Below are 11,641 nucleotides of genomic sequence, written 5' to 3' on the forward strand. Positions count from 1 at the left end.
ATCTACGTAGAGAAAAAAAAAGAAAAAATGAATGATGCAAAAAGTTCAGCTAAAAAGAATTTTTATCTTTTTTATTGTGATTGTAAGGTGCAATAATTTTTTTTCTAGAAAAACATTTAATTTTAGCACAGATGGAATAAAATTATGTGGCACACACAGTCTCAACGTTTCTTATTCTCATTTTTAAGTAGTGTAGCATAGCAAATTACTTCATAATTTCACAATGTTTGTCCGTCTATTTACAAAGTTTATCAGAAACAGCTTAATTTTTTCAAATTTTGTTTTTCGCAATAGATACCCAAGGATCTTTGCTCCATCATAACAAAGTATGAAGTCAAATAAGAGGGTCAAAGGTCAATTAGATTTTCAATAACATGCAAAATCAAACGTCTTAACTTTTTCAAATTTTTGTTATTCGCTGCATTTTATTGCAATGATTTATTATTTACAAATGTACATATATGTGACGTATAGATGTATATGAGTATCCACAGTATTTTTAATTCGGACCCGTGAGTTTGTTAGGTCAAAATGATCTGCGGATCACTCATCTATGTAAGATTTTTAATATATATGTCAGGTTTCTCCTATTCCATTTTTATCAGCATTATTTTTGCAAGTGCAATATTTGTAATATTTTAAAATTTTCAATCTGTATTTCAGATCGATGTGAATTTAAGTTTCGAGACACAGGGACCATTACATATTTTCTTACACAAGCTGACAGATATGCAGTCACACGCAGAGAGTGGTGATAAAAATGTATGAAGACGTTTAAAACAATATTTATTCTGCTTGGATTGTCAATGAATCTATAATGTATCTTTTATAGGCTGAAGATATTGTTTCGCGACTTCAGGAGTACATTGCCAAACATCCAGATCTGATCATTATCGATCCTCTGGATAATATTAGGAATTTAAGTAATCGATGTAAATCTTACGAATTTATACAAGAAGGCATTCGGTTTAAAGGTATGTATTTATAATTTGTATTTATAAATATATTATGTATTTATAAATATAACTTCAAAGAACTGAATTATTATATGTTTGACATTGCTTTATTTTTTTCAGATATATTTACTCCTAACTTTGTAGAAATCAAGAGCAGAAATATCCATGAAATAGCATCAACATTAAAAAAGCGTGGTATTAAATATCCATTTGTTTGCAAGCCGCTTCTTGCATATGGTTCAAGCGATGCGCACAAGGTAGGCATGAGATGTGAAAATGTCTGAAGCAAGAAAATCACGAGTTTAATATAAAAATTATTTTTTACTCTTTAATTTCAGATGATGATTATCTTTAATGAAAGGGACTTGAAAGACTGTCAACTACCTTGTGTCGCTCAGGATTTCATTAATCATAACGCTATTTTATATAAATTATTTGTTGTGGGCGATCGTTTTCACGTGGTCGAGCGTCCTAGCTTTAAAAATTTTTATGAAGAAGACTGTAATTCGTTGAATACAATATTCTTCAACTCGCACGATATATCGAAAAGCTGTAGTAGATCTAAATGGTCTATATTGTCCGAAGAAGACATTCCTTTAACTGTGAAACCAAATTACCAAATATTTGAAACAATCGTTAAGAATATTCGAGAGATATTTGGTCTTATTCTAGTTGGAATAGATGTTGTAATTGAAAATCATACTGGGAAGTATGCCATAATAGATGTTAATGTGTTTCCTGGATATGACGGCTACCCGAATTTTTTTGAACATTTAATAGATAGTATCAAAAAGTTGTTGGTAGAGCGAGAAAGTTTCAGGCAAATCTCCAAGGGTTGTACATTGAAAAAGTGTCAGAGCGATGATCTAGACTCTGGCTTCGAGAGTGACGAGAAGAAGAAATATTCTACAAAATGAATATGTAACATGTGATGGATAATGTTAATTTTAGGATAAGCTATATTAGTATTAATCGCGGCGGTAGTATCGGTATCATTTTGTATTTGTCTATACATTTTTCTAACAAAATTCGGCTCTCTTACAACTTCATACGGTTTAATTCTGCCAGGTATAATAATTTTTTGATATTAAATTTTGTATTGCGATTTTTAAATCACGCATCGCTTATTTCATAGATAATATGAGAATTTGAATTATTCGCGAATTTGAGTCCTATATTTTGTAACAAATTCCACAGTACAACATGACTACGACTGCCAGAGAAGATATTTTGTACATTTTATGTGTATACAATTTGCATTTCTGCAACGAGATGTTATAAATGCCTGTGAGTTGTTGAAGATATTAGATACATATGTATAATGAGAAGTATACGGCGCGATATAGAATATACGAATATAGAAACAATTAAAATGATTGCGACTGAGTAAAATACCTCCAATGTTTAAGTGTGATTAAATTAATGGTTATTTTTTAATCGATAAGAGAATAACAATACGATTGATATATTACATAAGTATCTAAAGATCCAAATACGCCAAATACGGTCAAGGCTAGATATTAGAATAATTATATAAATTCCTAAATACATTTATTTCAGTCAGATTGTGCGTCGCGTATTGTCAGCCGTATAACGTAATCATTTAATGAAATAATAATCTTTATTAAAAAATTAATGTTTGATCGTCGATTAATGCTACTACATATTTCAAATTCTATAAAGAACTTATTATGCAAATATTATCAGGAATCGAATCTGAGATCTCCCTACTTTCTAAGCGAATATCTTATTTTTTAATGTTTTTTTTATAAATATATAAATCTTGTTAATAGAAAATATTGTTTATTCTGTCGCAATTATGCTGATTGATTCTATGTAAACATCCCAAACAAATTGACGTAAAGTTATTTAATTTTTAATTGTTCATCTTCAATATTTTAATTATTTTTTTAAATATTTATTTTAAATATTAATTTTAGAAAAAGATGTTTTGAATATAAATTTTTATAATTTCAGAAGAGAAACATGGCAATTTTTTTTTATAATATTGTATGAAATTTTTTTCTCGCTCGTCATATTTTCAATTTTTTAGAACTTATGTCTGAAACAGTTTCAGAAAATGATTTTCCTATCCTTTTCTTATCTTTTCTTATCTTTTCCAAAATAAGAAACTATTCAAGTGACGGAAATATTCAAGACGGGCATTTTAGCACAACCTGTATTTATATAAGTTTGGTGATACTGTAATATAAACATATTTTATTCGGTTATACTGTATAATATGAAATATGATTTAACCAATTACTTATTTATATGTACATATATTTTATATGAATAAATTGTACAGAGAAAAACACGAAGAAAAAGACGAAATGATAACATAAAAAAAATAATGATTCGAAGTACATAATAATATTTATATAAAATGATTTAATGCACTAAATGGCACAAATTGAAGAATACTCAGCTATCTTGACTTTTGTATTTTAAAATACATAAGCATTTATAGTTTAAGAAGAAATTGTTTAGTTTAATTTTGTCTTTCATCAAAAAGTTGTTCGGCTAATATAACTCCTTTATATTTGCATTTCTTAGTGACTTCTTGCATTCACAAAATAATATATAAAAATATGAAGAAAAAAATAGAAAACTTAAGCATAAAAGGTGCAAAGAGTAACGAACTATAATTGCGTTTAAATGGTTATTTAAGTTTAAGAAAAAGTCTTGCAACTGTTGCAAAATTCTTTAGCGTAATTAGTCTTGCCTTTAGTTTCTCATTGGATCTAAATATATGAATCAACCATATTAAGAAATCTTACGACATATTGCAGGCGAAGTTTTTTTTGCTGAAGCAGCCTTGGGCGATACACGCGTGCGCGTGTCGATTTGTTGAAACAGACGATCGTTGAAAGGAAACGAAGATAACCTCTTGTGTTGTGACTGTTATGAGATCTACAACCTCCTGCGGAGGTTATTACAGGATCTAGGATTCAAATTCAACGCATATTGTGACCCTTTTCATTCCTCGGAAAACCAAGGAGGCATAATAATAATAATAATAATAAGAAGAAGATAACCTCTTCAAAAACAGACGCAGACTTAAAAGGCTACATTCTTAAGGATACGGAAGCCTCGTTTCAAATTCTTAATTTTATTTACATTATATTCGGTACAAGATACAGAATTTTTCGCAAAAAGTTTTTTGAAGATTATTATTTATTAACAATAATCGCTATTGCGACATGACATCTTTCATCAAAGAGGGAAACAAGGTTTTTGTCGTGTCAGGAAACGATGTGCCTTCGAATGACACGGCATATTTTATTGCTACGATCAAGAAACATATCGGAGATTCCGGTAAATTGCAAACTACGAGCTTGTCAGATATAAAGAAGGGTGAGTACACCTTTTGTTTGATTTGCTGAGGTTTTTGCATTGAAGGATATATTATTTGTAAAAGTCTTTATATATTTCCATACAACACAGTTCTTCGAGGGATGTCCTTAAATTGTTATTCACTGAATGTCGAAAAAGATAAATGATGCTTGTGTCTACTTATATCCACCAAATGAAAAGCATTCATTTTATCCTTTAATATTTACCTTTAACAATAAGGATAAATTAGAAAATTTGGAGAATAATGTTGTAGGTTATAATGAAAAGAGCACTAATTTATTTTGTATGATTTTAGAAAGTCACGATGCATCTACCTTTGATGTAGTTATTGCCATTTTTAAACAACCATGCACGGATGAGAATTTCTTAACAGAAGCATTGAGAATTTTGAAACCTGATGGTTTGCTTGTCATTTATGAACGATTATCAGCAGATAGAAAGTCGGATACAGAACTTACGTATACTGAAAGAATATCTAGATTAAAATTATCTGGCTTCATAGTAAAAGATACAAAACAGAAGAAATTAGAAACAGATCCAGAGAGCTTACATTTTTTGTTAAAAGTATATAACGATATAGAAAACGTTTGCAAAGTATCTGCGAATAAACCATCGTTTGAGGTAAAGTAATTTTTTTTCTTATTTATACATAATAAAGATAATAGAGATTGTATATAGCTTTTTGTGATAATTTAGGTGGGTTCCAGTATTCCTATTTCATTTGCAAAAAAGCAAACTAATGTATGGAAATTGGATGATCCCGTAGACGAAGATTTAATAGATGAAGATGAACTTTTAGATGAGTCAGATCTTGTAAAGCCAGACGCAGCATCCTTAAGAGGTGAGATTACTGTAATGTTAAAAATAAAATACAATAAAGAGGATTCACAAACTTGTATAAACTAGACACATGTAATGCTTTCAGTTTGTGCGACAACAGGTAAAAAGAAAGCATGTAAAGACTGTTCATGCGGACTTGCGGAAGAATTAAGTGGTAAAGCTGCATCGGAATACACTGTTAAATCTTCTTGTGGAAATGTACGTTTTATATTTATATTACTGTTTTTTTTGAAAATCATGGATATGTCATATTTAATGGAACGATTATATAAATTTTAATTATATAAATTTTGATTAAAAATTTTTTATGAATTTGTTTATATATAGTGTTACCTTGGAGATGCATTCAGATGTGCCAGTTGTCCTTATCTTGGAATGCCTGCCTTCAAACCCGGAGAGAAGGTAATTTTACCCGAAACTCAGCTAATCGTCGATTCTTAAGTTTGTTATTCATTTCGAAATAACAATTGTAATAAACGCGAATTGTTTTTATTCGTAAATAACTATCCAATTTCTTTGTGATTCTTCTTAATTTTATTTAATAATATAAAAATATCTTTCTCTAGTATACATTTAATGTAGTTAAAAATAATAATTCTTTAAATAAAAGAGTGTACTTAAATTTAATCGTATTTTATTCTTTTTTAACAATAAAATGTATGATACATATATATAAGAAAACTATTATAGCAACAAAAGTGAATTGATTGATCATCGTTTAAGATTAAATTCATAAACAAGTTTTAATTATGTTTTATAAAATCGCTACATAAAACACTTTCTATTCAAGTAGATTATTTTAAAGAAAATGTAATCGTTAATAACAGAAGTTTATCGGCTTTGTAACGAGCGGTAAATATTATTGTGGAAATTGTGGAACAAATTAATGCAAATTAAATTGTTTTGCAAAATTAATTGAGACATACATTGTCTCATATTTCTATATTTTTATTTTAACTATAACAATTTGAGTGAACAATAACAATTTTGTAAGTTATGTTACATTATATCACAGTATAAGTATAGTTTATTATATTAAGGAAGAAGTTGTAAAACATGTTTTATCTTCAAGATACTATTCTATTAAATAATTTATATAAAAATTTGGTCATGTTTCAAGTTGTTTTTCCTTCAGAGATAAAATGTGTGTACAATAGTTTTAAGTGCCACCCTTCATTCGCTGTACAATGAAATTACGTTATTCGAGTAACATGAATGCTATCGTATACTGAATTACTTATATTATTTGCGAGAAATGTTTCTTTTTAAATATAGCAGTATATAAAAGCGATAAGGTGATTGAAATCACTGGTGCAGCCAACAGTTTTATTCGTTTACTTTGTGCAGCATTATCATCAGCATTGCAATAATGTTGTAGTTAATATGTGTACAAAAAGTAGAAAAAGATTGTTCTCGGATTTAATTCCTTGGAGAATTCGCTTCATTTTCATAAGACTGCACGATATGCATTATTTAACTTATCTTTGTGCATGATATGCGTTTCTGTTTCCGTTTTATTTTTGTGCTTTTCCATCATGCATATCATGCAGTAGTTGTATTACATCATCAATTTAATCCTTGCAGACTAGCGAAGTCTAAGCAAGAAGCGTTTCTGTTGAACTATTATCGCAGCGCGTGTTCCCTGTTGCACAATTGCAGTATCTCCCAAAGGGTCATCAGTTAATCGTTCATTCTCGCGATTAGAAATCTGTTCTTCCTGCGTTTCTTTCTGTGGGCATTCTTCCTTATTTCCGTGGTCGACCGTTTCGCTGCATGAAGCAACCTTTGAAGGAATTTAATCTCACGTCAATCTCGCCCTCCTCTAACTGAAATATATTTATCGTTCATTACCGTGCAGTCCACATGAGTGAAATTGTATACCGGATACGTACTAGATGTGTAGCACGTAAAGCGACATGGTACCAAACGCAATTAACGGAATTGGTATTCCACATATACTAGTACCTGATCAAATAAATAGATCTCCTTGTAACAGGATGGCGATACGCATTCCCGGATGCATCGTGTTTTGGCGACGCTGTCGCTTCTATGTTGCGATAGCATCTTGCAAGCACCGCTCTCCTCGCAAGCCTGCTCAAATTGTCTGAAGAGAAGCTCCTACAGCAGAATCGATTGTTGAAAACAACACCATATTTAACCATTACATTTTACCTCTTCATCGTTAAAAAAAATTTAAATGATTTTAATAACAATAAACTGAAAACCAATCTCTTTCAAATTGTCTCTCTTGCATATTTCGCTGAAATTAATTGTATGCTTTGATTATTTTGATAAAAACGTGCAAATGGATTTTGCGGTTAAATTCGAGAACGTGAATATTAATGTTTATTTTTGTATGCGAGAAAAATTTTCTGTTATGTGATGTTAATAAAATAATGTTTTGCATTCTGCGCCGTGGCGGGATAAAGCGGAATGCAACAATTGATTTGTGTCTGTCGAAAGATTAACCTCAATTAGAGCCAATGCGACTATCAGCATGGCAAATATATACGTCTTTCATTTCCTCCGCGAATAATTCCGCGTCTATCTCTCTCCGCGCAAATAAAAGTATTACAGCGAAATATTTTTGAAAGAGAATATATGCCGACAAAGCTTAATATAGAATACATATGTAACGTTCTTTTATTTTTCTTCCTAGAAGATATGATTGTGAGAGATACATTTCTGGTATGCATTTAAGATGCTAACAATAGATTGTCTGTAAAATGAAAAGAAAAGAGAAGAGAAGAAGAAAGAGAGAGAGAGAGAGAGATAAGAATTTTTTAAATACATGTTTTTACAACATTACAAAAAATGTTTTAAAAATTAAAAATTTACAGAAAATAATTTTGTTAGACTATCAAAATAATAATGTAAAATTAAAATAATTATATGTATTCAAGCTGGTTGTCAAAATTTTTTGCAGTATTGTTCATATTTGAATTTCCTATAATTATTTTGATAGTTCAGCAAAATTATTTCTTGTAAATTTTTAGATTTTTCACAAAATCGTTCTTGTATTTTTTCTGATGTTTTTACAAAAATCCAAATGTAATTTTTGTAATTTATTCTCCGTTCGAAAGAGGATTTTTCGATTTCTGTGTTATATCACGAAATTGTATTATCTAAATTGTGTTATCTAAATGCATATTCGTATATAGCTACTTTCAAGTATATTTTGATCTTTAGCCAAATCTCTCTCGAGTTAATGTCAGATCGATTGTTTGGTTCCTCCACTGAATTGCTATCTTGTTCCAATTTTATTTTCTTGGTTAAATGTTACCGAATGTTTCTCTCATCATACCTTAAAATTTAAATTAAATTTTTTCTTTACAGATAAAGATATAATAGTTCTTCATATTATTTCGAATTCTCCCAATATAATTTATTTTTTACATAGATATATATACATACTGGCTAGATCGAAGATATTTTTATAGCTAATTAATAATCTATGTATAAAGATGAATTCGAGAACTGTTCTTAACTGTTTAATTCGAAAATTGATGTAGCCGGCTTATCGTCAATGCTATAATATAAATTGTCCTAAATGAGGGTTGCTCCTCATAACCTCCTTGTAGCGTTCACCATGTATCGTTCACAGGGAGAACTTTGATGAACTATATGGATAACTTACATTCTTAGTGGTCTCCTTATACGGATATTCTGGGAAAGTGAAGGTCTTTGCGAGGGATCCTGGTCCTTCCTGGAGATGTCCAACAACGAGAATCAGGCTAAGCGCGAATACCACCCCCGCCGCCATGTTGAGCGGAATTAGTGACTGATCAATAGACGAGGATGGCGCTCCGGTTTCTCTATCGAATTTCTCGGAAAATGAAAAACAAGAAATTTTTAGGCCTAATAACTCGTAAAAGATTATCTTTCAGTTGTACGGAATATTTCATTAATTGTAAGAATTATAATTTTTAAAAGTAAGTAAATAAAAAAATGTTAGTATCGAAACCACGTCTTACAGATAGCATAGAGAGTTCAAAAAGAATGTAGTTGTATGTCATCAATTCTGAGTTCATTTTCAGATGCAAATGCAATTCTTTTTTTGTAAAGCTTCGGAAAGAATTCTTTTTGCATTTAAAACTGAACTCAGAATTGATAACATACTACTGAATTCTTTTTGAACTCTCTGTACTATCTGAACTTATACTTCTTTTTTGCATCATTATATTCACATTAGTAGATTATTTAGCATTTTATTCTCTTTTTTATTTTCACATTTTATTATTTTTATTTTCTTTTTTTCTACAAAATTCTACATTATCTTTTTCCATTATAATAAAAAATTTATCTCGTTGCAGCTCGATTAATAGAGTCTCACAGTTTTATTTTATGATTCACATAAATTTTAAATTTATTATATGAATATCTTTACTTATTTTATGTGCTATTTTGCAATATTACTGATGCTTTTCTTTCTGCGTGTATATTTTATTTTTTCTTTTTTTAATATATAATTCGGCGCATCAACTTTGGAAAATATCAAATTTTTACGTGCAATTAAGTAATTATTTTGTGTGCAATAAAATTATTATCTAATATATTATTTTACATCTTAAAGTTTTTCTATTAAATAATAACAACAAGATTGAATGTAAATCAATCCTTATTGTTGTTATTTAATAGAATTTTCATTAATTTATAAAATATAACTTGAGTTTTTTTTATTAATGCTGGTGATTTCATATAAATATCTAGCAATAGTTAACGAGAGTTTCCTCAAGCAAAAGCCAATATTTATATTTTAACAAGTATTAACACGTGCCTATTAAATTTTCATTTTTAAGATGCACATCCAATAAAATTTAATGATGACTGTCGTGAACTTTCGATACCGTTGTGATTCGCGTAATGACATGCGTGAATTTACCGATAACTTTATATAGCAGCGCAGCTGCGATATTTGCATAAAACGTATCGAGGCATACGTATGCAACAGAGCGCAGTAACATTTATCGTTTCGATGTGTATACGAACGGTGAACGAGACGGTGAACGTTTTTGCTGGGTTAGGCGTTGTGCACCACCAATCCCAAATTCCGCGCGCAGCTTTCGTGCCATTAATTCGAGATTTCGGCGGCGATTAGCAACAGTTCCGGCTCGCCCGATATGTTCCTCTTGTCCCTTGTGCGTGATTGCAACATTCTGCCAGTTGCATGGATAGCTCATGCAATGCGAAGAAATGTCGCAGATAGAAACGAACATTTTCCTTCGCTTTGAATTTAATCAAATCATTGATTGATTAATAATTTTACAATTTTTCATATTTTATGTTATTAGTTGTGCGTTATAATCTATTACAATTAGAGTTACAATTATTTTCCTGATTTTCAATTTCAAGCTTAATTTTGCAATATGACACAGCCAAATCACTCAAAAGAAGAGATGATTCCGTAAATCTTAAATTCTATGAAAAAATTTCTGGAAAATATTTTACTGTAAAATAGGTTCTCTCGAATTTCATAAAAATTTAGTATCAAATTTTTGTTTATTGAAAATTTAATATGTTGCAATTATCATGCTAATAATAAGCGATATAATTATGGTCGAAGTTGAAATTTGAAGAAAATCGTTTCTTTCAAACAATTTTCTAAAATTGTATATTATAGCATAGTATTAGTGAAATGAGTTTCACTAATTTTACATTACACAAAATTTTTCGGTGAGATAATGAAAGGTAACAGAACTAATTTGAAGCGCATACATACAGGTTTCTTCTTCGACATAAGAGTTGAATTTGCAAACAAAATTTGCTTTTACAATTGAATTAGGTGAAATGCCAAGTGTTCAAATTCTATTATGTTTCATGCAAACATTCTTTTAGAATGTCATCGTTTACAAAAATTGTTAAAAAATATATAATTGTAGGAAACGGAAAAGAAAATAATATTTTAATTATAAACAGACATTTAAAGAGAGAAAAAACGTACGTTATGTAAAATTTTATATAAATTGAATAATTATACATACATTTAACAGTTTGAAGCTATATGAATCCATTATGTGTATAATATATTGTACTTATTTTCAAAATCTCAAAATTTGTGGCTATTGATAATAATGTGATAATTTTTGTATATTAATCTAATACAGTCTGTTTAACTGATATCTTCCTATTTGTTCGCGTTATAATTACCATATCGATTGGACTGGTGTATTATAATTATCCAGGTGTTAAGCTTGAATACAGGCTACTTTTTGTCTCATCGTAATTACCTTCTCTCGCTCGATTGAAATTCATAATTAAACCGTTAGGTATACACCTGACATAAAATTCGTTGCTGCGCATGTCGAAGATTAATTGAAGATTCTAATTGTAAATTAATTACATTCTTTGTATAATCTAAAGTGATAGAAATTTTGTATAATACAACTATTTTCCATCTTAGTTTGTTTTAAAGATTAAATTAATATCGTAGATACCATTATTAGTTAATAATGTTAACATCGATTAATAATATTATATCTACGATATAT

At 29.4% G+C, this 11,641-nt stretch overlaps 3 protein-coding genes across 3 annotated transcripts in view; 2 read left to right on the forward strand and 1 right to left on the reverse strand.

Annotated features, from left to right (window-relative positions):
• LOC108685376 (inositol-tetrakisphosphate 1-kinase-like) overlaps positions 1-2,588 on the forward strand; it is a 3,926-nt gene extending 1,338 nt beyond the window's left edge. Inside the window, exons 2-5 of the mRNA XM_018190136.1 lie at positions 664-762; positions 833-974; positions 1,077-1,213; positions 1,295-2,588. Of these exons, the coding sequence (XP_018045625.1) occupies positions 664-762; positions 833-974; positions 1,077-1,213; positions 1,295-1,873 (957 nt within the window). The 3' untranslated portion in view covers positions 1,874-2,588. The remainder of the gene's footprint in view (positions 1-663; positions 763-832; positions 975-1,076; positions 1,214-1,294) is intronic.
• Positions 2,589-3,766: 1,178 nt separating this feature from the next.
• On the forward strand, positions 3,767-5,780 carry LOC108685423 (anamorsin homolog). Its single transcript, XM_018190204.1, has 5 exons — positions 3,767-4,313; positions 4,609-4,934; positions 5,010-5,154; positions 5,239-5,351; positions 5,481-5,780. Exons 1-5 carry the CDS (start codon positions 4,160-4,162, stop codon positions 5,592-5,594), a joined length of 852 nt encoding a protein of 283 aa, XP_018045693.1. The 5' UTR covers positions 3,767-4,159; the 3' UTR covers positions 5,595-5,780.
• A 1,100-nt stretch (positions 5,781-6,880) lies between these two features.
• LOC108685784 lies at positions 6,881-8,916 on the reverse strand. The gene is made up of 3 exons (XM_018190757.1): positions 8,791-8,916; positions 7,119-7,271; positions 6,881-6,979 (listed from the first exon to the last, which is right to left on the reverse strand). Exons 1-3 carry the CDS (start codon positions 8,914-8,916, stop codon positions 6,899-6,901), a joined length of 360 nt encoding a protein of 119 aa, XP_018046246.1. The 3' UTR covers positions 6,881-6,898.
• Between the last annotated feature and the right edge of the window lie 2,725 nt (positions 8,917-11,641).

The sequence above is a fragment of the Atta colombica genome, unplaced genomic scaffold (assembly GCF_001594045.1).
Source record: "Atta colombica isolate Treedump-2 unplaced genomic scaffold, Acol1.0 scaffold100, whole genome shotgun sequence".
NCBI classification, from domain to species: domain Eukaryota; kingdom Metazoa; phylum Arthropoda; class Insecta; order Hymenoptera; family Formicidae; genus Atta; species Atta colombica.

Coding starts and splice junctions, on each gene's coding strand:
- LOC108685423 (XM_018190204.1), top strand. CDS start 4,160: ATGACATCTTTCATCAAAGAGGGAAACAAGGTTTTTGTCGTGTCAGGA. Junction 4,314..4,608: donor CTTGTCAGATATAAAGAAGG/GTGAGTACACCT, acceptor GTATGATTTTAG/AAAGTCACGATGCATCTACC. Junction 4,935..5,009: donor CGAATAAACCATCGTTTGAG/GTAAAGTAATTT, acceptor GTGATAATTTAG/GTGGGTTCCAGTATTCCTAT.
- LOC108685784 (XM_018190757.1), bottom strand. CDS start 8,916: ATGGCGGCGGGGGTGGTATTCGCGCTTAGCCTGATTCTCGTTGTTGGA. Junction 7,272..8,790: donor ATAAGGAGACCACTAAGAAT/GTAAGTTATCCA, acceptor ATTCTGCTGTAG/GAGCTTCTCTTCAGACAATT. Junction 6,980..7,118: donor AGATCTATTTATTTGATCAG/GTACTAGTATAT, acceptor AATATATTTCAG/TTAGAGGAGGGCGAGATTGA.